Source organism: Artibeus jamaicensis, unplaced genomic scaffold (genome assembly GCF_021234435.1).
Source record: "Artibeus jamaicensis isolate MK-2021 breed Jamaican fruit bat unplaced genomic scaffold, CSHL_Jam_final scaffold_378, whole genome shotgun sequence".
In the NCBI taxonomy this organism is placed as follows: Eukaryota; Metazoa; Chordata; class Mammalia; order Chiroptera; family Phyllostomidae; genus Artibeus; species Artibeus jamaicensis.
The window spans coordinates 76,640-103,243 of record NW_026522044.1 but is presented as its reverse complement, the minus strand read 5'-3'; the positions used below and the strand labels follow the sequence as shown (position 1 = coordinate 103,243).

Below are 26,604 nucleotides of genomic sequence, written 5' to 3'. Positions count from 1 at the left end.
GTGGAGTCAAGGACAACGTGGCTAACTCCATGCCTGCAGCCGGACTAGGGTGCGGGTATTTCTGCAGGAAGAAGCTCCCTCGACGTCCCTTCCCACATCCGGACCCAGGGAGTAGCCACTGAGCCTCTTGCCTGTGTTGCCCAGTTCAGGCAGGCTGCCAGAAGCTCAGCCAGTGAGGCGGTGTCTGACGAAACGTGCTGGGGAGGAAGGAGGCAGCAGGGCTGGTCAGACAGGGCTCTGGGATTGAGGGTGCCCTGAGCCTGACTCTGATGGGTTGAGGAGGGGGTGGGCTGGAGTCTCCACCTGTTGATCTTCCCCCAGAACTGGCAACAGGTATTGGGGGAAAGAGGAGGAATTAAGGCTGACTGGTCAAGACTAGAACCTGAGGGAAATGGGCATTTCCTACACACACATACACACCCTATGCACACACACACTGTGAGCTGCCACTGGGCTGGCATGTGCTGCAGAAACGAAGGGACATAGAAGACTGCAAACGTTTTGCTAATATCTTTACAGTAAGGAATAGGCACCCAAGCAAACCCTCAGACACACCTGGCCAGGGGGAAGCCTATTCCTTCAACATTAGCTGGAGGCAGGTCCCTCTGGAAGAGTACAGCAATGTGAAGAAGACAGGTGGAAGCCACTTAAGTCCAGATCTCCAAGAGAGGTTCCATTCTTTTCAGCCACCTCTGCAGGGCTCCTTTGCCCTGGGGTTTTTCCTTGCATGGTCAGAGCAGTCAGGGAGAATATGTCAAGACTACTTCGCCCTTCTAGGAGGAAAGGGGCCTTCCCAGCAAGGAGTATCTTTCTGCTGGAGGACGACCAGACTCTCCTCATTATTCTAAACACTGTATATCCCCTTCAGAAAAAACAAAACTACTCCCCACCCCAGATTCTATGTCTGGCCAATTAACAATGAGTCTGACCAACTACCTCTGTGACTTTCAGCAGATGCCTTCTCCTGTCTGGGCTTGATTTTTCTCATCTGAAGAATGGGTTGGTTGAGCCAGATGATTTGTAAAGGCCTGTCCAGCCCTGGCATCTAGTGATTCAGAGTGTTGAATCAGAGCCAACCTCACTTTATGTTCAGAAACCTTGCTCAGGTTTATTCACATTTGACCATTGTAATGAAAGGATAGAGCCTTGCAAATACATTTCCATTTTCTTAGAGAAACTTCCTATGTTCACGGTTTCTACACAGAGAGGTTGCTGTTACCACCAGAGGACTAACTTGAACTGGTCTTCCTGGTGGCCAGGATGCAGGTCACATCTGGCCACCTCCCTCTCCCTCCTCCATGGCCTGTTTCCTTATGGGTAATACTTCACTCAGAAACCAGGCTGCTAGTTGCTAGTCCCATATGACTACAAAGCGGGGTGCCAGGATTTGTTCTATGTCAAAGTTGTTGATGCATCACTGACACCACAGGCCCTCTAAGGAACTGCTTGAGAGAGAGGCAAGAATTATTTCTTTACAACTGGGACATCTCAGAGCCAGAGTGGCTGGGGATGTGTGGTCAGCAGGGCAATATTAGGGATAGAAATTGAGTCTAACCTTTTGGATCTCCAAGAGAAAAGTCCTAGAAAACTTGCCCTTTGCTTAAGATGTATCCTCATACAGGACTTATAATATGTTTTTGCTGGGGGCCATTAATGAGGGCTTTTTCTCCCTCATTTGGCAGCTCCGAATGACCACTTGCTTTATAGCAACCGGTCTCAAATTTATTTCACCTTGGAGTCTCATGAGGACGCACTGCATGATGCAGAAATAGCATGTAAGCTCCGCCCAATGGGTTTTAAGGTGAGTGTGGAATGGGAGGGATGGGAAGGGGTCATATTTTAGACAGGAATTGGCAAGAAGGGCTGCTGCCCAGGGTGGGGTGGAGGCACTAGAGATCAAGCAGAGCTGGGAGGCAGCTTTGCAAAGGAGCTGAGGGTCCCTTGACAAAGGGTGACTTAGGGATCTTCAAGGGAACTGGATTCTTCTCCAATTTGACCTTCAATTGATGACCTGCACAGCAGCATGGACTTAGGAGCCCGACTATCTGAGTTTATGTCCCAACTCTACTACTTTTATAAGCTGTGTCACCTTGGGCAAATGACTTAACCTTTCTGTGCCTCATCTTACCATATATAAAATGAGGATATTCAAAGTGCTTACTGAACAGCATTTGTTGTGGGGATTACATGAGCTAAAACCTGTAAGATGCTTAGAACAATGCCTGGCACATAGTATTGTATAAATGTTTGCTGTCATCATCACCACCATGATTTTCCAGGGATAGTAGAAAGTAGAGGGTAAGAGAAGTGTTGCTGGCTGGTTGTGCCATTTAGAGTCCTTAATATAGTCACTCAACCTGTCAGTATCCACAAACATCTAGGTCACATAGAAGGGTGGGGGAAAAGACAGGCTAAGCATCTCTCAGAATACCAGGATGCAAAGTGTCGCTTTTTGCATCTGTGTTGTGGCCTCAGCAACTGGCCCTCAGCCACATGTCAATATTTGGTTTAGAAGATAAGATTTGAACCTGAACTCTACTTATTCCCAGCTAAGTGACCATGGGGAAGTCGCTTTACTCTCTGGGCTCCCAGTGTCCTTGTTTGAAAAATGAAGCTATTGTTATCTATCCTGATTACCTCACAGGGATGCATTGAGGGTCGCAGATGAGCATGGCCAAAGGTTCATTCTTTGAGCTATAACACTTGCTGAGTCTTGGTATAGTGCTCGCTCTGTGCAATCCCAGGATGCCTTCCTTGGACACTCAACTTATGCAAGTCCAGGTCCATGATTTCTTTATGAATTTCATGGGGCCAGATGTGTTCAGACTCAGGAATTCTTCCAATTCCAGAAAGACTTTAAATGAATTAACATCCTCAGAGTTTTAGAGAGTGCCTCATAATCAAACACGCTAGTGTTTCGCAGTGTATTACATGACAATTCACACTAAGTGGGATAAAGAATATAATCCACTTTATATCATTTTAGGTCAAGCTTTGCTACCTCATGACTTTTGATGTCAAATTTATGAGAATAACAAATTATCAAACATTTGGCAGGGTCTGGGAACTTCAGAAAAAACATACAATGCCATTAATGTCGAAGTGAATCTTATGTCTTTCATGAGAAGATTTTCATGGGTGATGGATTAGTAGTATGTTCTCTTTGCCAAGGAATGCATTTACAGGTTGCTAAAAGTCACCAATATGTTAACCCAAAGGAGCTCCAGTGGGAGCATTTCAGACCTTGCAGCAGCACAGGTCAGGGACCTGCCCAGGGCTAAGAGGACTTCTCTTGCAACTTTTTCTACTCTTACCCTTGACCTAGGGCCTAAGAGTGGGGTCTTGATAGAGCAATGGGAAACAGGGCTGAGTAAGTAATGGACCCTTTTGGATGAAGTGGGAAAAGTAACTTCCCCAGTGGAGGAAGAGTTGATGGAAGTATTAAACAGGAGTTTTAGTTCCCCACAGGTAAGTGGAGAGGCTTACCTCTCTGCCCCTGGTTAGCCCTTTGAAGGGAAGTCTGCTCTATTAGGTAGAACTGTCTGAGGGTCCCAGACCACAGTTTTAGTTCCAGCTTTGTTGTTGAGGTCTCAGGGAGGTGATATCCCTTCCCTTAGGCATCTTCTAAAACATGATCTGTAAGTGTAGGTGGTCATTCAAGTCGGTAATTTGGACTAGGCCTCTGCTTGACAGACTAGTTGGTAGGAAGACATATTTGGGCAGGTCCTGAAAGCTGGTTAGCATGTGTTGATATGACTGCTCTTGCTAGTTGTTGATCCCTCCAGTACAATGGCGGAGCCACATGGTTGGGGGGGAGGTAGTACTGCCCAGTGGTTAAAAATTTGGACCTCAGTGTCAGTCAGTCCCAGGCTCAAACCCTGATTCCAGAATTTATCAGCTCTGTTACTTTGAGCAAGTCACTTATCTGAGTTTCAGTTTTGTTTTCTTTAAAATGAACTTCAGAACAGTTGTCTATATTGTAGCACTATATATAAGATAATCCTTTGAAATGCTTCAGGCAATAGTGAAGTCTAGCTAGTGTTAAGAAGAGCAGTGTCAAGAAGGTGAATAAGAGTGGGATTGAATGCTAACATTTTCTTCCAGGCACACTTCAGAAAAGCGCAAGCCTTAGCCACCCTAGGCAAGGTGGAAGAAGCACTAAGAGAATTTCTATACTGTGTGTCCCTGGATGGAAAGAACAAAAGAGCAAGATCTGAAGCCCAAAGGGTGAGTTGAGATGATATCAGGTCCAGCTGCCCAGAGGGCTCCCACCTCACTGTCTTCTCCAGGAAGGGGAGTGAGGGAACTACCTTCCAGGGCATTTGGGGTCTTGAGTGGGGGAACCCCTGGGTTATGGAGACAGAAGGGAGACACAAGTGCCAATTGATTGCTCCCAAATCACCCTCCTCTTGATGTGTACAATTAGATTGACCTGTTGTTGCATTTCTGTAGGAACCTGTGAAGAATGTTCCTGCTTCTTTGACTCAGGGTTTGGGTTTTCAGTGGGACAAAAACAAGATAAAATAAATCCAAACCAGTTAACATAGGGATGGAGGCTCACTGAGGAGATTCTGGCTCTTGACAGGAGGGCACAGGTGTGGGGCTATCTGCAGCTGTAGAATGCTTTGTAGATTATTTTGGCCAAGTCACAGCTTTACCAGCCACACTGGAAAGCCAGCTCCTCAGAAAGGATGCTGGTCCCCATATCCCTTGCCATATGCACAACCTCAATCTTCAGCTCCATTGCTAGAAATAAAATACATACCCTACCTCAAAAATGTAATTCAGTGACCAATACAATATACAGTAGTACCTCAGTACTTGTTCATTCATTCCAGAACTTGTGACAAGTGCCAAAACCAATGAGTACCATATGATAAAGCATTTTCTCTTGCGGGGTGGTGTTGCGACACATACAAGTGTGATGAAGCCGGAGCAAGCACTGAGAGCGGAAACATTTTTTTCTTGTCAAAATGCAATGAGTACAGGGTTTGATGAGTTCTGAAGTCAACGAGTACCAAAGTATGACTGTAATCCAAACAGTTGTTCCAACTCTTGAGTCCCAGGAGAATGTGGTTATTTGAAAAAGCTGCATGAAGTGCTGAGAGTATTAGTGAAGGCTCAAGCATCCTCACTTCACAGACTTTGTTGCTTACCCTTGTGTAGTGTGCTCTCAGTGTGCCTGGCTAATTGGCCTGAAGTTGGATACTGACAGTCAGTGGTGGCCTCTGCTCTCCCTATGCCCCACCTCCAATTTACCACTACACTCCAAGTGCTTCTGTTCTAGTGTGGTTTGGCAGGGCATCAGATGAAGAAAGGCAGCAAAAGACAGGACTAGTCTCCCGAAGGCTCCAGAAATGAATCTTTAGTGAAATGAATGTATGAAGAAAAGCATGGCCCTGGAGGTTCTGCCTCTGACAGATTTCTTTTCTGGGGAGTTGTTTTGACCTGATTTGGGAATATGGACAAGGTGTTCTTGAGAGAAGCACAGATGGACCCTCCAAGCTCTGGACCCTTCAACAAATCTTAAGTGTAGTCCATGTTTTGGATAATAATAATAATAATAATAATAATAATAATAGCTAACATTACTGAGTATTTCCTATGCACCAGGCAGTGTACTAGGGCTCTCTGTGGAAGATATAATTTAATCCCCACAACATCTCTATGGGAGTAGGTACTATTATTTATCCCCATGTTACAAATAAGATGGATGAGGATTCTGAGGCTTGGTGACTTTCCCAAGGTCATGCAGCTAGTGATTGGTGGAAGAGCATTCAAAACCAACTCCACCTGCTTCCAGAGTCTACCTTCTAGCTGCTTCACCATCCTGCTGTTCTGGGAGGACACTCCTGGACTCTCAGCATTCATCGCTGTGGTTGGCCAGAGAGTACCAATGGGACCATCAAGATCTGGAGTGGCTGAACAGAGGCAGTTAGAAAAACCTTGACTTTGGGGACAGAGTATGCAAAGTCCAACAGAGGCAGATGTCAGGTTCAAGGATGAGAGGCATAAACCTGTATTAGTCTTCAAAAACCTTGCAGTCCTGAATGTGTTACCCACTGCAATATCAATACCAGATAATATGAAAATGTGCCCATAATGAGTGTGCTGGGGCAAGAATTTAGAGGCAAATATCCCCTGAGTGTGACAAGAGCATGGCAGCCATTTAAGAACACTGAGGGCCCTAGCCCTGGCTGGCATAGCTCAGTGGATTGAGCACGGGCCTGTGAACCAGAGTTTTGTGGTTTGATTCCCAGTCAGGGCATATGCCTGGATTTCAAGCCAGTTCCCAGCAGGGGACGTATGAGAGGCAAGCATACATTGATATTTCTCTCCCTCTCTCCTTCCCTTCCCCTCTAAAGATAAATAAATAAATTCTTTTAAAAAAAGAACACTGAGGGCCCTCAGCAGTGCTTATTTACTGGATTTTCCCATTTTCAGATTTGACAGAGGTGGTCCAGTTCACTTGGCATTAATTAGTTACTTTAGACACAGACCTCGGATTCTTTTTTTCTCCTTCTTGACCCATTTGGGCCTTTTTTGGGCTGACACTGAAGTGGGTTTGACTTTCACCTATGTGGAATGATTATTATCACTGATAGTTGACCCCAACTTTTGTTTTCCAAAGCCATTGGGAAGGCTGAGAATAAGATCTTAGGTAGTAAAGGGAAGAAGCAAAATGCTGCTGTTGTTTCTGCCTTGTTTCCTTTGATCTTTCCCTTCTACCTCAGCTCCCTCTCACCACGCTCTGCCCTTTTTAATCTTCATACCTTAAGATGGTGTGTGGCTGCTACTGAAGAGCATCATGCTGTTTTGGGAAGAAGGTGAGCGAGATTGCTTTAGAAATGAATTGATCCTGTTGGGCCACTCAGGATGGCTTCTGAGAGTCAATTTTAGCTTCTGTGGAGGAGAGGCTCTGAAAGCTCGCATTTATGCCCGTGGGTACAGTAAGTGCCTCCCCACCTCACTCTTTCACCAACTTAGACTTAGGAAGTGGGTTTCCCATAAATGGAAGGTTACAGATCTGTCTGAGGACTTTGAGCCTGAATCCAAGGGCTCTCCCTGGGTCCTGGGATGGATAAGTGTCTTAATTCAATTCCATCCAGTGTGATGAGTATCTGTCAGACATCTATCATGTGACCTCTATGCCCATATGGTTAGAGAAAAAGACTTATATCTGTGATAAGATTTGAGGCTGACACATGACTATGTAGTGTAAGGTGCTTATATTATAGTTCAGTGGAGAACATGAAAGGACAGGTGACATCAGACAGTCTGGGGTAGTAGGGGTAGGCAGCACTGGAACTGAGCCTCTAAGGCTGAGCAGGGTTTGGTTACGTGGTAAGTGCTGACGTCTGAAGAAACATCATGAAGGAACTGTGGAGGCCAGCAAGGGGACAAATCAAACTGGAGTTTGGTCAGAGTTTCTGTCAGGTTCCCTTGATCAGTTAATACCCTGACTATGTACCCTGAACAAGGGGGTAAAACATCCTTTAGTGGGTCTCCAAACACTGCAGGGGCCTCTCAGTGGTGAACACTTGAATGTTTTGGAAGCCAAGTGACCCGTCCTGTGTTACATGTTACATAGAATATATACGCATGTATTAATAGTCCCTTTTGGCACAGGGGCAAATTGAGGCAAGAATTTGGGCAGCCAAGGATGCAGCCTGCACTAGAATACCCGTCACTGACTCCCAGTTCCTTCTGGATCTTCTCACCCAAAAGTCTTATCCCATCACAAGGGAACCAGCTATACACTGGAACTTGTCTGCCCCAGTACTGGTGTTTGAAGTTACTTGACTTTCCTTTGAAAACTGAAGGTCAGAATAGAGGATGAGAGGCTGGAAATGGAGGAAGGAAGGTCAGCTTCTGCTTTTTCTAACACTTCAGTGTGAAAGGGATTAAAGATCCAAGGATGATGGTTGGGGAAAGAGGGAGTAAAATGGGCAGGCAAAGGTAAGAAATATTGGAACCTAGAAGACAATGGTAGACTTTTACCCACTGGGGTATTACAAATATGCCTCCAGGTCCCCCAGGTGATGTTTGCCTCCTGCCTTCACCTCTTTGTCTCTTTTCTCCTAAATAGGCTTTTAAACCCTATGCAGATATTTCTATGTAGTGGTAGCACTACGGTGATAGTTCTTAAGTTTGACTAGGATGACAGAGGCATCTGTGATACCTTTTAAAAATGCAGATTCTCCAGCCACAATTCATACCTGGGGAGCCAGGCATGGGAACTCAGAACGTGGACTTTAAGTAAGCTCCCAAGTGATTCTGATGCACGTTGAAGTGAGGACTCCTGCACTGATCTGCTCTGGTCTGCCCTGGTCTGTCTGATCCAAGGCTCCCCCATTGGACTTTTGCCCTACAAGCTTTGCCCCCCCCCCGCCCCTTCCTACCCTTGCCCCTTCACCTGAGTCGCTTTAGAAATTTAAGTAGTGAAGTCTTCTGTTTTATGTCACAGCTTCTCCTTAGTTTCTTTTCACCATCAGTCCCGGGGGATTCTCAGGAACACTCTCCCGATATCCTGAAGCTGTTGGCACCTCACCCTAGATTAAAGGAACACGTAGAGTCAATGGCTACTGAAGGCACCAGCCATAATCTACCAAAGTTGTCACAGGTAAAACTCAACTCACCCAGCTCGTTTGTGACGCTTCATTTGGCTGTTTTGTGGGCAAGCCTGGGGAGTGAGCCCTACCTCTCCTACTTTAGTTCCTGAGAAAGAAGAAATGGAGTGGCTAGTGGTTATGTTCTTTGTTAGAAGGTTACTTCTTAAAGATAAAACTGGATTTCAGGCATCGTCCCAGAGTTTATGATTTGTTACATTTATTTTTCAGTTCTTGGTTTAGACCCAGCTGAGAGAGATTTGACAGAACTAGAAAGGAATTGGTCCACTTCCGTTGGAGCCATTCAATGAGGTGGCTTTATCAGCCTAGGGGTGGAGCCTGGGAAAAGGGCCTGACAGCTCCTCCTTTCCTGCTTTTTTATTTGTTCAACTTGCTGGTCTTTGAGCACCAACTGATTTCCTTGTAAAGACAACTCCATTTGATTCCCAAGTGGAGGCAATTTTCTATTCCTGCAATATGCCTTATACACATAAGTAGATTTCCAGTACCTATTTGAGGATGAGAAAAGGAAAGCAATTTGGGTGGGGTTAAGTTCCTGGGAGGAAGACAGGTATTTGTGCTTTTCTTTGAAAACAAAGGAACAGAACCACGGAGTGGTTCTGTTCAGGAACAGGCCTGACTTTCTCAGCAGAGGGAAAGTGGACAGCCACTGGGGTGCAGACTTGAAGGCAGGGTTTAGTGCTGACTACCTCAACTCCTTAGGGCTGCAGTCCCTGCTCCACTTGGGCCCTGTGTTCTTCCCCTGTGTGGAAGCCCTGGGATCTCTGTGGCTTCTTGCATTCTCTGGCAAGTGGAAACCTTCTTTCCCTGCTCAGGAGAAGGAATGAAATGCAGGTGTGTTCATCTCAAAGAGGGGGAAGGCAGAACTCAGAGTATCTCCTGAAGTCAGAGAAGCCCTAGTGCATTTCAGTCATTGTATGAGATCATGATTATATGTGTAAGAACACTAACACTGAAGCAAAGTGCCTGGGGTAACTTCTAATTGTAATTCAATCCAAAATGAAGAAAAAGACCACCCCTGGCTTTCCAGTGAGAGCCAGCTGGGGATCAGGATGGGGTTTCCACCCCAACTGTGCTTTGCAAAGCAGTGTCCTCCTGTGTAGACAATGCCTAGGGCTCATGAGAGTTGAGGATACAGCATTGTTATGGTGCTGGGAAAAAAACCCTGAACTCCCCAAGTTAGAGACTGAGAAAACCCACATCCTTTTTCTCCTCACTTCATTCTTTTCTCCTAACCTCATGGCTCTCATTTTTCATCTATCTACCAATTTTTTGGCAGGGGTTGGAAGGGAAACAGGAACATAGGCATTTGGACCTGTAGACTATGGGTTTAGAATAGAGAGGGATTCTCCTGGTAAATCTGCATAAACACTTTGTCATTGGATTTATTTGTAAATCCATTTTCAAATATCCCTCTCCTGGACAAACATTCTTTGAAAGGCTAGAGACATTATTCATTGTTTTACCCAATGATTTTGTCTCTTTTTCAGATTTCTTCCTCAAAATCTAGTAAAGGGAATAGTTTGGCCCTAGTTCATTTGACCAGTATAAGATACAGCTCTGGAGCATGAAGTAACTCTGCAGGTCTATGGACATACCTGTGACAAAGCCTTACTTAAAGTCCTTTTGGAGCTGGGCTGTGGGGCTCCCAGCTAGCCTAGAATGGCAGCAAGGTGAGAGGAAGCACTGAGTGACAGGATACCCTTACTGCATGCCTTGCTTTCCCTAATGTTGATAACCTTGGAATCATCTGGGTAGGAGAGGGGACTGGTGCTGCATCTTACATTTCTCCCCTTCACCACTGCCCAAGGAATCTCTCCCCTACATGCCTTTCTGTCCTTGCCTAGGGAAGTCCCTCCACTCTTCCCATACTGGGCATGCCTTTGTCATTGATGATATGTGGGCAGACGTAGGAAGTATGCCTTATAACTACCCTCCCCGGTTAAGCTACATGTCCCCTAAATGATCAGAGCTGTGTAGTTCTCTCTCTGTCCCTTGTGGAATGAATATCAGAGCACAGTGTTGGTCCTTAGTAGATTCTGATGTTTGGCTCTTTCTTCATCCAGGAAAATACAGAGCTCCCACATTGTTCCAGTCAGGAAGATGCAGTAGCCAGTGGAGACTGTAAGAGCCTGATGAACCCAATGAAAGTAAAGGAGGATGGGCAACAAGGTGGTGACATGAAAGACCAGGAAGGAGAAGAGGAGAACAGGGACTCTGCCTCTCTAGAAGCTGCCTCCATCAAGACTGGCAAATGCCAGGAAAAGAAAAGGAAACACTGTCAGATTGAACCCCAAGACACAGGGGTGCCTAATAAGGCCTCTAAGCCAGGTACAGACTCTACCCAGGGTTAAAGGGGCTTGGAGGAGATGCCTGGGTTCCCCAGTATATACAGGTTTTTTGCTCTCCATATAAGGGCTCCTGAGGCTCTGGGTGTGTGGCCCTGCTCTGGCACTTAGCTGTGACACCTCAGGAGTTGCTAGGAAGTTTCCATGAGAGTATGCACAGTTCCTAGCATACTGCCAGTGCTCAAGAATAATTATAATGGGAAGCCAAGGCATAAGGTCAAACACAGTCCCAAGTAATAATATCCAATGCCCTTGATGGTGTCACTTATGGCCAGGCCAAACTCTCCCTACTCTGATCCCTGTTCCAGGAATGAAGGACCAGCTGTGTGATCAGGCCACGCTCTGCTCATTCCCAGTTGTGTTTCTGTAGGTAGGCATCTGAGAAACAGCAGCTGCAGCTCAATAGCTTTCCAAGAGAGGTGGGCAGTGCCAAGATTAAGTATCAGCTTTGAAGGCGTGGCTCACTCAAAGGAGTTGCTGCTGCTGCTCCTGCTGTATGAAATGCCTGTTGTGCTGGAATGAAGTCCCCAGGGTTCCTGGACATCCCCTAACTTGCACTTCTCTTTTAATGGGGCTGCTGGACACCTTGAGAGTCTATTTCAGGGTATCCCATTTTCAGTGGGTCAGGTGGTCATTAAATCAACTTTCTAGAAGGGGGTGAGAGTGGAAACCAAAAAAGTAATTGGGATTTTTAGCCTCAGAAATACAGTCTGTGAAACCAAGGTAGCTCCAGCTCTAATTTATTGCTTTCTAAATTGCAGATCCTCCCACTGATATGGGGGCCAAACCTGCTCTCAGTGTTCCCCTAGCATCTTTTGATGCATCTGACCTTGAATGCTCCCTATGTATGAGGTATGTGATATGTGGTATCACCTACTGCCTGAGCACTCTTCCTCTCTGGTGTGTAGATCTTTCTGCTAGCGACCTACTGCTCCATCGGTTAGAACATAAAAACATGGTTCTAGCGAAAAGGAGATTACATCAATTGTGACATAGACTAGCTTGTGTCCTCTGTGTACTGATTGCATTCCCTGCATTTGGAAATACTGAGAGAGTGGGAAGAAATGGCCTACTCAGAGGTCACAACCTGGTAGCCCACAGGCTAAATGTCTCGTGTTTTGTCTTCAACGGGATTTTTTGTTGTGAAATGTGAATATCCTGAGACAGGACACACACTCTCCAGTTGGTAATGGCCCCCCCCCTCACTGCCTTACCTTAGCCTGCATCTCACATTTACATCACTTTCCTGGCCTTTGTAGGTATCTAGATTATGACTCTGAAACTAATGCTAACTACTGGATCAAGACCTCAAAGCTCAAGGACTAATGCCAGTGCCATAGGTCTATGTTTTGGAAACAAAGTAGAAGACCTGCCTAGTGTTTGTTTTGTTCCATGAAGAGAATTAGTAGTAAGCCTGTACTGCTTGGCCAAGCATCTTTCCTTTGCCCAGTGCCTTATCATCTGTACTTTTTCAGATTTCTTGAGACAAATTATCGAAATGCCTCTCTGCCCTGCCAAAGGAAGTTGCTATAATCGTAGTCTATGTGAAAAAAATACTTTCATTTGTTTTAATTTCAAAGCTGTGACCTTGTGGCTAAGAGGAGGTGCTCCAAAGGTAGATGGCTTGGGTTTGAACCATGGCTCTTCCACTTACTGGCTGTTGGACCTGCAACAAATGACTCTCTGCGCCACTGTTTTCTCATCAGTAAAATAGATAACAGTAGTCCCTATCCCATGGGGTGGTTACGATTAATTGAGAAAATCTATTTAAAACAATTAGCATAGTGCCTGACACAGAGTAAGTACTCAATAAATATTAATTACTTTTTTATCTTAGACCATAGGTTCCTTTCTTTAGGTCCATGAAGAGGTTCCATGTATACATTCTAATAGATCTACAGATTCCCTGATGTTGTATGTAAATGTGTACAAGGACCACAGTTTTCAGTAAAGTCTCAAATCTGTCTTTTTTCTAAAAGAACACAAGAGAAGATTGAGATACTTGCACAAAAGTTGTTCAGATGGTTGAGACAAGAGAAGATATGTCAAGAAAAAATCTTTTGGTCCACCATATAGTAGGATCCAGCCAGCAGAGGATCCTCAGATGTTTTCTTGCCCTTTACAAGCCTTCCATATCAATCACATCCATTTGTACTCAGAATGATTTTTCTTGCCATCCTGAATAAAAATGAGTAAGGCAGCCATTACCTTAACATGTACTTTTTGTTTCTCTTAAAAGAATTAGAGTTGGCAGATTTGCTCATGAGCTCAGACAGATGTGATAATGAACAGTTCAACATATGGAATGTAGAAGCACTCAAGGAAAGCCTTCCATATATGTTGGGAGTTTGTTTTCTTTTACCACCTCCCTTTCCTCCACAACAAAGTGGCAGGTGGGTCATGCTAGAACCAAAGTATAGGATAGAGAAACTGCTTCCTAGCAGAGAAGTGGCTTCCACAGGAAATGCTATGGCGACTCTAAGCCTGTGATGTGAGTTGTGGACTTTCATATGTCAGACTTTGAGAGGCTTGATTCGTCTTGCTCAGAAAGCCCAACTCCTTCGTGTACTTATCCCTTCTCCTGACATCCAGGGGACACAGAATAAAAAACACAGACTCATCCTGTTTGTGTTTTCCCTGAGGACTAAGAATCCTGAGGTTGAAGTTCTTTTGTTCCCTTTCCTCTGTTTTCTCCCTTTCATCTTGTTTGTCCCTGGTCTCAACAGGGGGCTTCAGAGAAGGGTTAGAAATCTGGTCCAAGAGGTAAACACCAAGATAAGACCCCTTTTAGTTTTCTTGCTCTGAGTTTAAAAGCTATTATTTCCCTTATCCTGCCCCCTCTGTTCCAAGTGAGACTTCAAAACAAAAAGCCATGTTTGAAGTAGCTCTTTTATAGGTCAGGAAGTTATAGGGGGACCCTAGATGCTTTATGGCAAAAAGAAACCTGCCAAATTCAGAGAGCATTTTTTTCTAAAGGCTCTTAAAACTGTAACCCTTGGTTAGAAGCATGTAGTTCCCCTTCCAACAAGGTTTGTCTCTAAGTCACAAATCAGAAGTTGATAGGGGCTATTTTCATATACCTGTTTTAGCTTGAATTATTGTAGTCTTGAAAAAGCTCCTGTTTTCACTTCTCTTTTAGTGTTTTTCTTCTTATTATTGTGACTAGGATTATTATTAGGTTTTATTATGACCCTCATGTGTCTTTGTGGGAGAAGGTCTAAGGGGACATATATTTTAAAGCAATCTGCTGGGTCATGAACTAGACATTTGTATCTTCTATGCAAGTTTCTAGAATTAACTGCAGTCCTGTGGTGCTGCATTGGTAGAAAACAAGTTAGAGTGTGAATTTATCTATTGTGAGTCAACAGAGAAAATAAGGAGCAGCTTATAAATTCTGCAGGAAAGGGTGAAAAGGGTGAATAGAGCAATAATTGGCGGGTGTATTCATGAGGAAGTTTTCAGTCTCCAACTCTCTCTCTGCTGGGGAGGTTTCTTCCTAATTCCAACACCTAGGAATTCTGCCCCTCAGTCTTTGGTGACAGAAAATCCTCCCTTGAGATTTACCTGATATGGATACCCTAGCCATGGGGTGTTACCTCTGGGGCTCCTGTAGAGAAGTACTTTTGGGGTGACAAGAATATTTTGAGATATGGAGCAAGAATGTTTGATAGCTGAACCAGTTACCTAATGACCCAGTGACCTCTTTGTCAATTAAAACAAAAAAACTTCATATTTAAACTAGGTTTAGCTACTCAACTACCTGGGTGTTAGGGAGTCAGTTCTTTCTGTTCTATTCTATTTTCTCTCCCTCTCTCTATCTCCCCCTCCTTCTCTGTTCCTCTTTGCTGTCATTCGATAGCACAGAGGAACACAATACAAGGATGTAACTGGTGAGAAAAGATAGCTACTTTCAGATAACCTAAACATTTTATCCAGACTGAGATCTAACTGAAAACATTTATTATTATCATTGTTCAGTCCCTCATGTGACAAGGTAAAATGTTTTCTTGTGGAAAAATCTGGCTCTATTCTGATTTGTAAATGTACCCATGAAGTGTTTTCTGAAATCATTCTCAAAAGTGGTAAAGAAAAGGTAGAAGAATTCAAGAGTATATCTGTTGTCTATCTATCTATCTATCTATCTATCTATCTATCTATTCATCCACCCATATATCTGTCCAGAGTCGTCTCTCAGGGTAGAGGAGAAGGGAAGGAAGGAAACAAATGTAGGGAGAAAAGTGTGTATGAGTATGTGCTTCTACACATACATGGATTGATGTCTGTTCTAGAGATAGAGGTACATACAGTCATGGCCATGTCTTATGGTGGAGAAAGAAGATGCGGCTGGGAATCAGATGTGACATCACAGCCAAGCCCTCATTAGCCATGTGACCTTGGGCAAATTATTTAACCTGTCTGGATCTTAATTTCCTCAGTAGTAAAATGGAGCTAATAATAATTACTGCCTATTAATATATAAACTTAATTTATGTGAAAAATAGTATTGTACACACTGAGAATAGCAAGAGGACAATAGGAACAACATTCTATCTGTTTGTAATTACTTTATTCAGTCAGCCTTTGTAGTACAGTCACCCTGGATATAGAAGTGAATTCAATGTTGAAAGGTGATATATCTAAGCATTTGAACCTTGAGTTATTTCAAAGCAATAATTATGCACCATCTGTGACAGCACTTTTGTTTGTGATCATACAGATCAGGGCCATTTTAATCATAGCTCTTACAAAGAGTTGCTGTATCCTTTTGTATCTATATCACTCTGCTCATTAAATGTCAGTAGTTATTGCAATTAATTAACCAGCTATATCATTGTCATTTTATGTGAATGACATTGTTAAATGAACTAAAGATCCAATACTGAAATTCTCAGGCAAAATAGTTTTGCAGATACAGATTCATCAATCATCTTCATCATTAGCCTCATTGAATAATGTAAAGCATTCTGATTCATGAGACTGACATTACTGAGGAAGTGAGATACTCTGGTTTGGCTGTGTTAGTACTTAGACCACAGCATGGGTCCCCAATCAGCCTGTAAATCACACTTTTGCACAACATTTTAATTGTGAAATCTACATGGTGGAAAAGTACATAAATACAAGTGTATGCTCTTACCAAAATATTGTAAAAGGACACTCATGCAACCCATCTCGGTTCAAGAAATGAGAGTGTCAACACCCCAGATGCTGACCAGACACTGCTTTCAAATCACAACTCCCTCACCCTCCTCCTGAAACCATTATCTTCACTTTTATCTTTTCTTTAAAAAGATAGTTTTACCACCCATGAATGCATCTCTAAACAGTGTAATTTAGTTTTGCCTATTTTTTTAAAAATCCATTATGTAAATGAAATGATCCCAAATGTATTCTTTTGTTCTGCTTTCTTTCCCTCAGTATTAAGATTTACCAATGTTATTACAGGTAGGTGAAGTTTGTTCATTTTCTTAAGTGTATGTATATTGTCTCACTGTATGAATCTACCACAATATTAGTTCTATTACAGATGGATATTTGGGCATTTTCTAGTTTGGGGCTATTATGAAGAACATTGCTACAAACAGTTTTTATGTATACTGGTGCATATAAGTCTTTGCCCATTTTTTATTAGGTTCTCTCTTTTTTTCTTTTTTAAAAATTTTATTTAGTTATTTTTCAAGTACAGTTTTATGTCTATTTCTCCCATTCCAGTCTCTTTTTTTCTTAATGACTTGCAGGAACTCTATATATGCTCTAAATACAAGTCTTTTGTTAGTCAGTAGTGCTACAAGCATCCTCTCTCATTCTGTGGCTTGCCTATTTGCTCTCTTAATGACATCTTTTCATGAACTTACAAGTTCTTAATTTTAATGAAGAAAAATTACCAATCTCTTCAGTTATAGTTAGTGTATTTTGTATGTGTCTTGTTTAAGAAATCTTTTTTTAAACCTTGAGGTCATAAAGATATTCTGTTCATCTTCTAAAAGCTTTACTGTTTGTCTTTCACACTTATTTTTACAGCTCACATGGAATTGATTTCTGTGTATAGTGTGAGAAATGGTTTAACTCCATTTCCCTCTGTGGATAACCAACTATTCCCAAATAGCACTTATTGTGCTTGCTTCAGCAGCATATATACCAACTAGCATGTATTGAGAATGCTATTTATGCACTGAAAATCTCCCTTCTGTTTTGAAATGCCACATTTGTCATAAATCAAGAATCTGTGTCTGGATCTATTTCTGGGCTTTTCTATTCTACTCTACAGATTTATGTGTCCTTGTGCTAGTCCTATACTGTTTTAATCACTAGAGCGTTATAAGTTCTGACATCTGGTAGACCAAGTCCTCGACATTATTGCTCTTCAGAAGTGTCTTGGCTTTTCTTGGTCCTGTGGCTTGCCTTATAAAGTGTAGAAATCAACTTGTTCCACAAAAACAAACACACAAGTGAAATAACCTGTGGGATTTGTATTGGTGCTTATTTAGATCTTCTTTATTTTCTTTCAGTGAAGTGTTTATAGTTGTTTCCGATAGACGCCTTGTACAACTTTTGTTAGATTTATTCTTGGTACTTGATTTTGAAAAGCAATTGTAAATGTCATCTTTAAAAATCAATTTTCTCATGTTTGTTGCTGATATATAGGATACTGTTGTATGTGTAGTTTTGTAGCAATCTTGTGAATTCTAGCAACTTATTAATTCTAATAATCATTAGGTAGACTCTCTTAGATTTTTTAAGTTCATCATCATACTATTTGTGAATAATGACAGATTTGGTTTTTTTCTTCCCAGTTCTCAAACTTTGATTTATTTTTCTTTTTGCCTTGGTGAAGCAGTTAGGACCTCCATCATAAAGAGGGTCTTTTGAAAATTAATTTTACTTTTTGGACAATTTAATAGCTAAAATGTATTACTTGAAAGTAAGTTAGTTACTTTCAAAAAAGGATTATAACATTCGAAAAGTAAAACAAGGTGAATATATGAAAAGTCTCACTTCTACTCCAGACTTACAAGGTCTTGTTAAAAATATCAAATCCCTGTCTCTTCCCTTGACCTGCTGATGGACAAAGTGTATCCAGTGGGGCTTCGCCATGTCTACATGTTTAAAGCTCCACAGGTGACAGAAGGTTTGTTTCTGCAGAGATTAGTAAGAGTGTGTAATACAGTGGTTCTCAACTCTGGTTGCACATTAAGACCACCCAAGGAGTTTTAAAAACTCCTGATGCCTGGCCCTTACTCTGAACCAACTGATCTGAATCTCTGCGGATGTGGTCCCAAGCATGTGTAGTTTTTAAAAGTCCCCCAGGTGATGGGGAGTGCAGGATGAGGAGAGTGGGAGGGAGGGTTTACAAAGGGGCATGAGATGTTTGAGGGTGACGAATATGTTCACAATCTTGATTGTGGAGATGATTTCATAGGTGTGTGTATATGTTACAACTTATCAAACTGTATACTTTAAGTATGTGCAGTTAATTTACAGGTCAATTATACATCAATAAAGCTGTTTAAAGAAAAAGCTCCCCAGGAGACTCTCACTCACAGCAACAGTTGAGAATCATTGTTGTAATAGAAAGAACACATGACTGGAGAGAAGTTGAAGATCCTTTCATTGGCCAACAGTTAGCTGTGTACACGTAGATAAGTAACCGAATCCCCCCTAGACTTCAGTTTCATTCTGGTTGGTGAGATTAATTTTTTCTCAAGTACTTTTCAGCTCTGATATTTTGATTCTTCTCAGTCTGGCAGTGTGGGCCAGGCTGCTGATGCACCTCTCAGCCAAAGCCTCATGAGGGGGCTGTGCAGCTGGCAGCCTCTTTCATCTGACGCTCCTGTGAGGTCAAAATAGTCTGGTCATGGTCTTTCCCTTCTTTCTGTCCTCTTGGTGAGTGGGAGCTCCATTTATAAACCATCATTTTCAGCTGCCCCAACCCAGTGGTTCTGCTACAGGTGAGCCTTTCTTTAAGCAAAGTAAATCCATGAATCTCTCAATGTACAGAATAGCTTTTAAAAAGACCCCCAGATTTCTTTGAAAAAACATCCAACTCTCACAAAACAATTAAAATAAAATTTAATTGAAGTATATATATGGATACATATGTATATATCTACATATGTATGTATCTATCTATCTATCAGTAAGCACATTAATAATATTATTCTACTGCTCCTAGAACAATGATTCATTCATACAAAAGGCAGTTATATTGATATGTTTGTTACAGGTGCAATTTCAAGATCCTTCAGGGAGTAAATATTGCATAGGTACAAAATAGAGTCAAGGTTAGCAAAGAAACCAAGTCTTTTTCCATTACCATGTGATATAAAGTGGTTAAACAGGTAAACATATGAATATGTGAGTATTTATCTATCTGTGTGTTTGCATACACTCAAGTGAAGAAGTTGGCTAAATATGTTAGAACAGAAGAATCTATTCAGACACGCTGGGTATTCATCTATAGACAGTGAAAAAAATCTGGATGCCCCAGAAGAGACTGACTAGAACTAATGTTACAAAGTGATCTAGCTATGTCCTGAACTTTAATAAATGCATTATTTCACAATTCAGCTCAGAAAGAAAAAGCAAATGCTTTTCTGAAGTGCAACAACATGGATTAAGAAAAAATGAACTCCCCCCAACGCGCAAAATTTTCTAAATAATACTATAAAACGTTAAAATTCAGTAGCTCTGTCTTTTATTTTTGGTCTTATTGTAGTTTTCTTCCATTTTGATTTCTAAATTTCAGATTATTCTATGAACCAGTCACAACACCTTGTGGGCACACATTTTGCTTAAAATGCCTTGAAAGATGCCTAGATCACAATGCCAAGTGTCCACTGTGCAAAGATGGTCTTTCACAGGTAAAACATTGTTTCTTTCCTGGTTTGGTTGGAATATTTGGAATTGGGTACTTAATAGTGTCCTCTTGGATCCCCAGCCACTGCACTGTGCTAGGGCAAAATACCTGCTCAGACCATCTGTCTTTCTCCTGTTTTACAGCAAACCCCTCCCCTCTCCACAAAGTCCTTTAGAAAAATGAGGCAATATCTGGCTTTTTAGAAACTGTTGGTAATGAAATTAATTTGTATTGGAAACAAAAGTATTACATTGATGATAAACATGGATCTTGGTTCTAATCCCATTATGGCACCTGATTCACTGTACTGTTGAGTCAATCTTGTATTCTCTCTGGGCTTGGACTAGAAGAGCTCTATGTCCCCTGTTAATTCTGTGGTTTGAAGAGATCATTCCCAAGGCTGCAGAAACCTCAATGGACCTTCAGTGTCATCCTTCTTCTGCCCCTCAGAAGCCACTGTATTTATTAGTAGATTTTTGGCTACTTGAAAAGCTCTGGGACTTCCAGGTCCTCTAAAATGAATCACACAAATTACCGCCTGGCTTTTTCAAATGGACCTGATGGAATTTTCTTTGGCACAAGAAGACCAAGGAGTCCATTTTGTTTTCCTTCCCTCAAGAACTTGCATGCCACATTTTAAAATCGGTATTAATGTTCCTTGACTCCCGCCATCCTTGAGGAGAGGTTGGAGACACAAGACCATTTCAAGGTGAATATAGGTCCAGATAAGTCATATGTTGAGCTTTACCGACACTACAACATTTAAACTAAGGCAATGGAGTGAAATAAGCATCCAGGATAATCCTGAGGGTTAGTATTGGGTTGGGGGAGGGTCAGTGTCATAACCTTGCCTAGGTAAAGGGATAGGAGTTGCTGCCGATTGTATGTGAGAAGCACACAGTCCTTATACTTAAATAATACATTTGTATTACGGTAACATTGCAACATTTAGATAAACTGAAAAAAAAGTCTACCATTATGTTCATTATGTGGAGAAAACCATCATTAACAGTTTAGTATGTGCCTTTGCTGGGTTTTTGTTTTAGCATCAGCAGAAGACTCACTTCCTTCTTGAGTTAGCTACCTCCTGAGTCTTTGCTTTCCCCCAAGACGGGGACAGGGCAAAGCAGTCGGTTTTCTTGCAGCCATGCAAAGACGGTGGCTGATAAGGTATCCTACAGGCAGATGCTGTAGGATCTCAGACTTAGGGGCTAGAAGATATTCTCATCTATGTCTTTGTATTCACACAGGATCACACTTACGCCATTTGTCAAAGAGATAAATATCGTATGCTAATAATATTTCCTGCAGAGCCCTGGCTGGTGTACCTCAGTGGATTAAGTGCAGGCCTGCGAACCAAATGACTGTGGTTCAATTCCCAGTCAGGGCACATGCTTGGGTTGCAGGCCAGTTCCCAGCAGGGGACACACAAGAGGCAACTACATATTGCTATTTCTCTCCCTCTCTCCTTCCATTCCCCTCTAAAGATAAAGAAATAAAATCTTTAAAAAATTTCCTGCAGAATAGGCAGACCTAGCCCATACCAGGAAAGGGAATACATTGTCTGAAGTCAGCAGTTTTATACTCAGGAGCTCTCCCTGCTGGGCCTGTGTGGGTAGCTTCCATAGTGAGCAACTCTGCAGATGCTTTATTGCCTGGTCCACACAGTTAAATGCCCCGTACTTACAGATGTCTGGATATGCTTGCAGTAAGGGGTTTGGGTAGAGAGTAATAGTGACAATGAGACTGAGTTCAGTTCTGAAATAATGTTTATAATATAATTTCAGTGATACCTAGATGGTGTATTTAAAAAAATAGACAAACAAAATCACCAGCATTTAACTTTTTTTTAAGATAGAGAAGAAAAATATTTACACTAGAAATATCCAAAAGACAAACATTGAGATGGTGTGGGAGTGGGGCGGGGCAGAAGAGAATCAATGATTGAGAATTGCTTTTTAGTTCCCTGAACCTTTTGACCACGGACATTCAGCAAGTCCCAGGTGGAGACCATTTCTGTGAGCTTGAAAACACAATAATAGAAATGAGAAAGGGAAGGATTCCTCCCCTACCCCCACCTTTTAAAATAAGAACATGATCTCAATTTCAGTGTTTAGGGAAAGCAATGAAATTTTAAAAACATAAATGCAAGTCTTTTCCCCTTGTTAGAATACTTTTTCTTTTTTAGTTTTTAAGCATATTAAATTTTATTGACCTTCTGATTTTTTAAAACACTTAATCTCTTTCATTTTTAAAAGATTTTATTTGTTTATTTTAGAGAGGGGAAGGAAGGGAGAAAGAGAGGAAGAGAAACATCAGTGTGTGGTTGCCTCCCACATGCCCCCTATTGGGGACCTGGCCTGCAACCCAGGCATGTGCCCTGACTGGGAATCGAACTGGCAACCCTTTGGTTCGCAGGCCAGTGCTCAATGCACTGAGCCACACCAGCAGAGGCTAAAAAAAGTTAATCTTAAGGTCATACCTCTAAATTTAATGTACTATATACAGATTGTTCAGAATAAGACTATGAAGAGATACAAATTAGTCCATGCCCAAAAAGATTTACTAAAGAATCATCTTCATAAAGACCTATAAAATTCTTGTGAAGATAGGACTGTCCAGGTTTTCTGAGACACTTTCAAAGTAATACAAGGCACAAAATCACACCATTGTGAATATACATATATTCCAAGCTTCGTGCTTCTAATACAGCCCATCAAAGATTTGGCTTCATAAATACTTTTTCTAATTAGAATAATCAAATGTATGTGTTTTTTAATCTGTATCAAATTTATTGGGGTGATATTGGGTAATAAATTATAGGTTTCGACCATACAGTTCTATAGTAAATCATCTGTATATTGTATGTTCATCGTCCTAATTCAAGTCTCCTTCTGTCACCACTTATCCCCCCCTTTAACCTCTTCTACCTCCACCCACCCCCTTTTCCTCTGGTAATCACCATACTGTTGTCTGTTGTTTTTTTTTTTTTAACTGTAACATCCAGAGAATACATACATTATGATAGTATCAGCTGCTAATGTGTGGGTCCAAATTACTCCCATATGTGGGTCATTTGACTAGTCTACTGAATGCATCAGAAGTGTTTTGTGTTTTTCTAATGACTGCATAAAATGTCTAATTGCCTCATTCCTCATATAGTGCTTGGCATCAAGAAAATACAGCAAAAATATCATAATGGAAGAGCTAATAGCTAAATTTCTTCCAGAAGAACTCAAGGAACGAAGGAGGCTTTATGAAGAGGAAATGGAAGAACTTTCTAAGTATGTATATGCAGGTTTCTATTTTCAAATTTCACTCATACCAGATCACAGAGCTGAATGTGCACATTTCTTCTTAACTCTTCATTAAGTGATGTCATGTTGGTAGCTTGAAATTGGCCATGATGAAAGTTTTTACACCATGAAAATTGGCAAATGTTATGTAAACCAGGGATTTTTTTTTCCCCCTAGAAAGTCAGTTGTTCAACATTTACCAGCACTCTGTTGAGGAAGCATTAGCCAAACCACTGACCAGGTCAGATCTTGGCACTAGTGACTGAGTGTCACTGGCAGGAGTAAGTTGGAACAACTTAAGTGTCTAGAAGTATCCAGGAGACTGTTTTCAAATATATAAGGAGGTGCTGTGAGGTTAAGAACTTTGGTGTCAGCCAGACATGGGATCATGACCCACTTTTGCCACGAAGTAAATGTACTTCATGACCCTAGGCAAGTTACTTCACCTCTCTGGGCCTTCATTTCCTCGTCTGTAGTTTGGGGATGGTAATAGTTCTCACTTCATGGCTTGTTATGAAGATCAAATGAGCTAGTGCCTCGTAAGCACTTAATAAATGGTAATAGTAAAAATGCTGCTTTCTCTGCCATGCACAGCTCTTGTGAAAGGTGAAGGGGAGGGATGGTGTTGCAAATAGGGCTCCAAGCTCTCTGGCTGGAAGAAAAGCTCCTTTAGAAGAGAAAGCAATAGACAATCACTAATTTCTGCCTCTCATACTGCTGCCTTCTTGTCTCCACCCCAGTGGAATCCTCACAGCATTCTGGGGGCGAGGTTCCTAATGGCAAAAGCTGTTTTGGTTTTATGCCTACCCTGTAAAGAACCATTTCTAAACTGCCACCAGTTTGTCTGAATGTCCCTCTCACTTATAACAACATGTTTTCCTGGGAAGCTAGAAATGAAATCCTCTCTTTCTCACTAACTTATATTAGGTCTTCTTAGGGCATCTTTATTTCTGATTCTTAAGTTTGCCTTGAATCTCTGAGCCCTCCTCTTGAATATTATTTAATGTTTTATTAACAAACACTAGAATACACTAGAGGGATTTCTTTTTTTTTAATTTTATTTAGTTACTTTTCAAGTACATTTTTTTTTATCTATTTCTCCCATCCCTCCCCACCCCCCCACCCGGTCTCCCCCCTCCCTCCCATTCCCCCCCCCCAGTCCTCATCTCTGTGTCTTTCATACTTGTTCCTCAAAATCCTAGAGGGATTTCTATTTAAAGGCATCATAAACTTAATCCTTTTGGGATTTGGGCAGATGGTCTTATATCTATTGATAGGTTCAGCTGTTCCTATATTGGACTTACTAGACGAATAAGAGAACAGGAATCCAGGAGGAGCTGGCCCAGTTGGTGGTACCTCTTAGACTGTGTGTCTGAATCTTCATGGGCACTTGTTGAAGGGCAGACTCCCGAGTCCTGATTCCAGAGCTATTGCACCAGGGTCTCTGGGGTGCTACAACCTGGTTGTTGGGATTCAATGACCCCCAGTGATTCTGATATACAGGTGTATTTGACTATCACTAGGCTAAATTACTCTTGCTTTTCCACTGCTCCCTCCTTCTCCCAGATGGACCTGCCAGCCAGATCTTCTAGGGACTTTACAAATTTGAGGTGCTCATGGTGACTCTGCAGAGAATTTCCCACCATGCTTCTGGAGATCTGGCTCTACTTATACCATCAGTACCATTCTCCATACTGCAAGCAAGACACCTGGAGAGATTGTTTGAGTGGAGGGCATGAAAGAAAAAAGTGGAATACAACTGTCACCTACCATGTTAATGTACTGAGAACTTTAGCCAAATTACATTGTATAGAATGTCAATTTTTCTCTCTGAGCCCTTAGGCTAACCCCATCATGAGACTCAGTCCACAGCATCAGTTGTATTTCAGTATTTTTTTTTTTATCAGCCATCAAAACTTGATGTCTCCTGGCCTTCCTGTGAGGAAACCGCACGGTGATATTTGATCAACCTTTCTGTGTTGTGCTCTATTTTATTGAGAACCATGTCATTTGCTTTCCCTGACAGCTTAAATAAGAACGTGCCTATTTTTGTGTGTACTATGGCCTATCCCACTGTTCCTTGTCCCCTGCACATCTTTGAGCCTTGTTACCGTCTGATGATTCGTAGATGCATTGAGACAGGCACAAGACAGTTCGGCATGTGCCTTGGAGATCCCATCAAAGGGTAAGTGAGTAGCTATGTGAGTCTAGAGAGATGGATGGAGAAGGTTTTTATTTTACCTTGGGGCTCTCCCAGGAGATTGGGAGGCACAGCTCATGAGACTTAGCCAGCTTATGATCATGAGTCTTTGTAAGGATCAGGGTCCCTCTAGCCCCTGGTTTATAATATGAGAGGCTTCCTATTTAAAGGAACCTCAGGATTACTCTTTTGTTAAATGGGTAGTATATGCTATAAAACTTATTTTATAAGAGTGTGGGCTCTTGCCCTGGCTGGAGTGGCTCAGTGCATTGAGTGCCGGCCTATGAACTAAAAAGTAGCGGTTCAATTCTCAGTTGGGGCACATGCCTGAGTTGTGGGCCAGATTCCTGGTGGGAGGCATGCGAGAGGCAACCAGACATTGATGTTTATCTCCCTTTCGTTCTCCATTCCTTCTCCTCTCTCTAAAATTAAATAAAATAATTTTTTTAAAGGCTAAGATTAAAAAATGCTTGCTTTAAAAAAGAGCATGAGCTTTGGAGTCACGCTGCTTGAATTCATATTCTGGCTTTAGCCTTGGAACAAGTTTGTCTTTGGGGAAGTTACTTACCCTTTCTGTGACTCAGTTTCTTATCTGTAAAACGGGTACAATGAGAATGCCTACATCATTGGGTTTGTTGGGAGGACTGGTAAGTTCATAATTAAAACAAAGCACCAAGCACAATACCTAGCCCATGGTATGTGCTCAATAAATGGCAGTTATACTAATACATTAAGATATTTTTTCTCACACAGGCACTGCCTGTTGTGTAGCTGTAGCTGTAGATCCTGGGACAGATGAATAGGCATAAGTCCCTTGAGGTGCAGCATGGGATTGTGGAAATGGCTTGGAGAGGTGAGAAATAACTCAGGAAGATTTCACTTTCTTGACTTTATTTCCAATAAACAGGTTTGCAGAATATGGCTGCATCCTAGAGATCAGAAATGTTCAATTCTTTGCTGATGGCCGTTCAGTGGTCGACAGCATAGGCAAGAGGCGCTTCAAGGTCCTCCATCAGGGCCAGAGGGATGGCTACAACACAGCCGACATTGAATACATTGAAGACCAAAAGGTAAGAGTGGCTAATGCCAAAAATTCTAAAGCCAGGCTGTTCCTGTGGTTTAGCAGATGGAGATGGCTGTAAAAAGATTTCTCAGCACCACTGGGGACCTTGGGATTTCTCATCAAATTGGTGCAGCAACCTTGAATGCTGCCAGATTGCTACTGGGTTGTAGACTGGTAGTGAGAACACCCCTGTTCTGGCTCTTCCTGCTT

At 42.1% G+C, this 26,604-nt stretch overlaps 1 protein-coding gene across 2 annotated transcripts in view; it reads left to right on the top strand.

Moving 5' to 3' along the window:
* Positions 1–26,604, top strand: part of LONRF3 (LON peptidase N-terminal domain and ring finger 3) — a 35,649-nt gene that overhangs the window by 1,951 nt on the left and 7,094 nt on the right. The window contains exons 2-10 of one of the 2 annotated variants that reach the window (XM_037146007.2): positions 1,683–1,801; positions 4,105–4,227; positions 8,468–8,623; positions 10,697–10,961; positions 11,740–11,830; positions 19,725–19,839; positions 22,998–23,119; positions 25,158–25,316; positions 26,239–26,401. In XM_037146007.2, coding sequence (XP_037001902.2) covers positions 1,683–1,801; positions 4,105–4,227; positions 8,468–8,623; positions 10,697–10,961; positions 11,740–11,830; positions 19,725–19,839; positions 22,998–23,119; positions 25,158–25,316; positions 26,239–26,401 — 1,313 coding nt within the window. The remainder of the gene's footprint in view (positions 1–1,682; positions 1,802–4,104; positions 4,228–8,467; positions 8,624–10,696; positions 10,962–11,739; positions 11,831–19,724; positions 19,840–22,997; positions 23,120–25,157; positions 25,317–26,238; positions 26,402–26,604) is intronic. The other variant, XM_037146006.2, reaches the window with a different exon arrangement.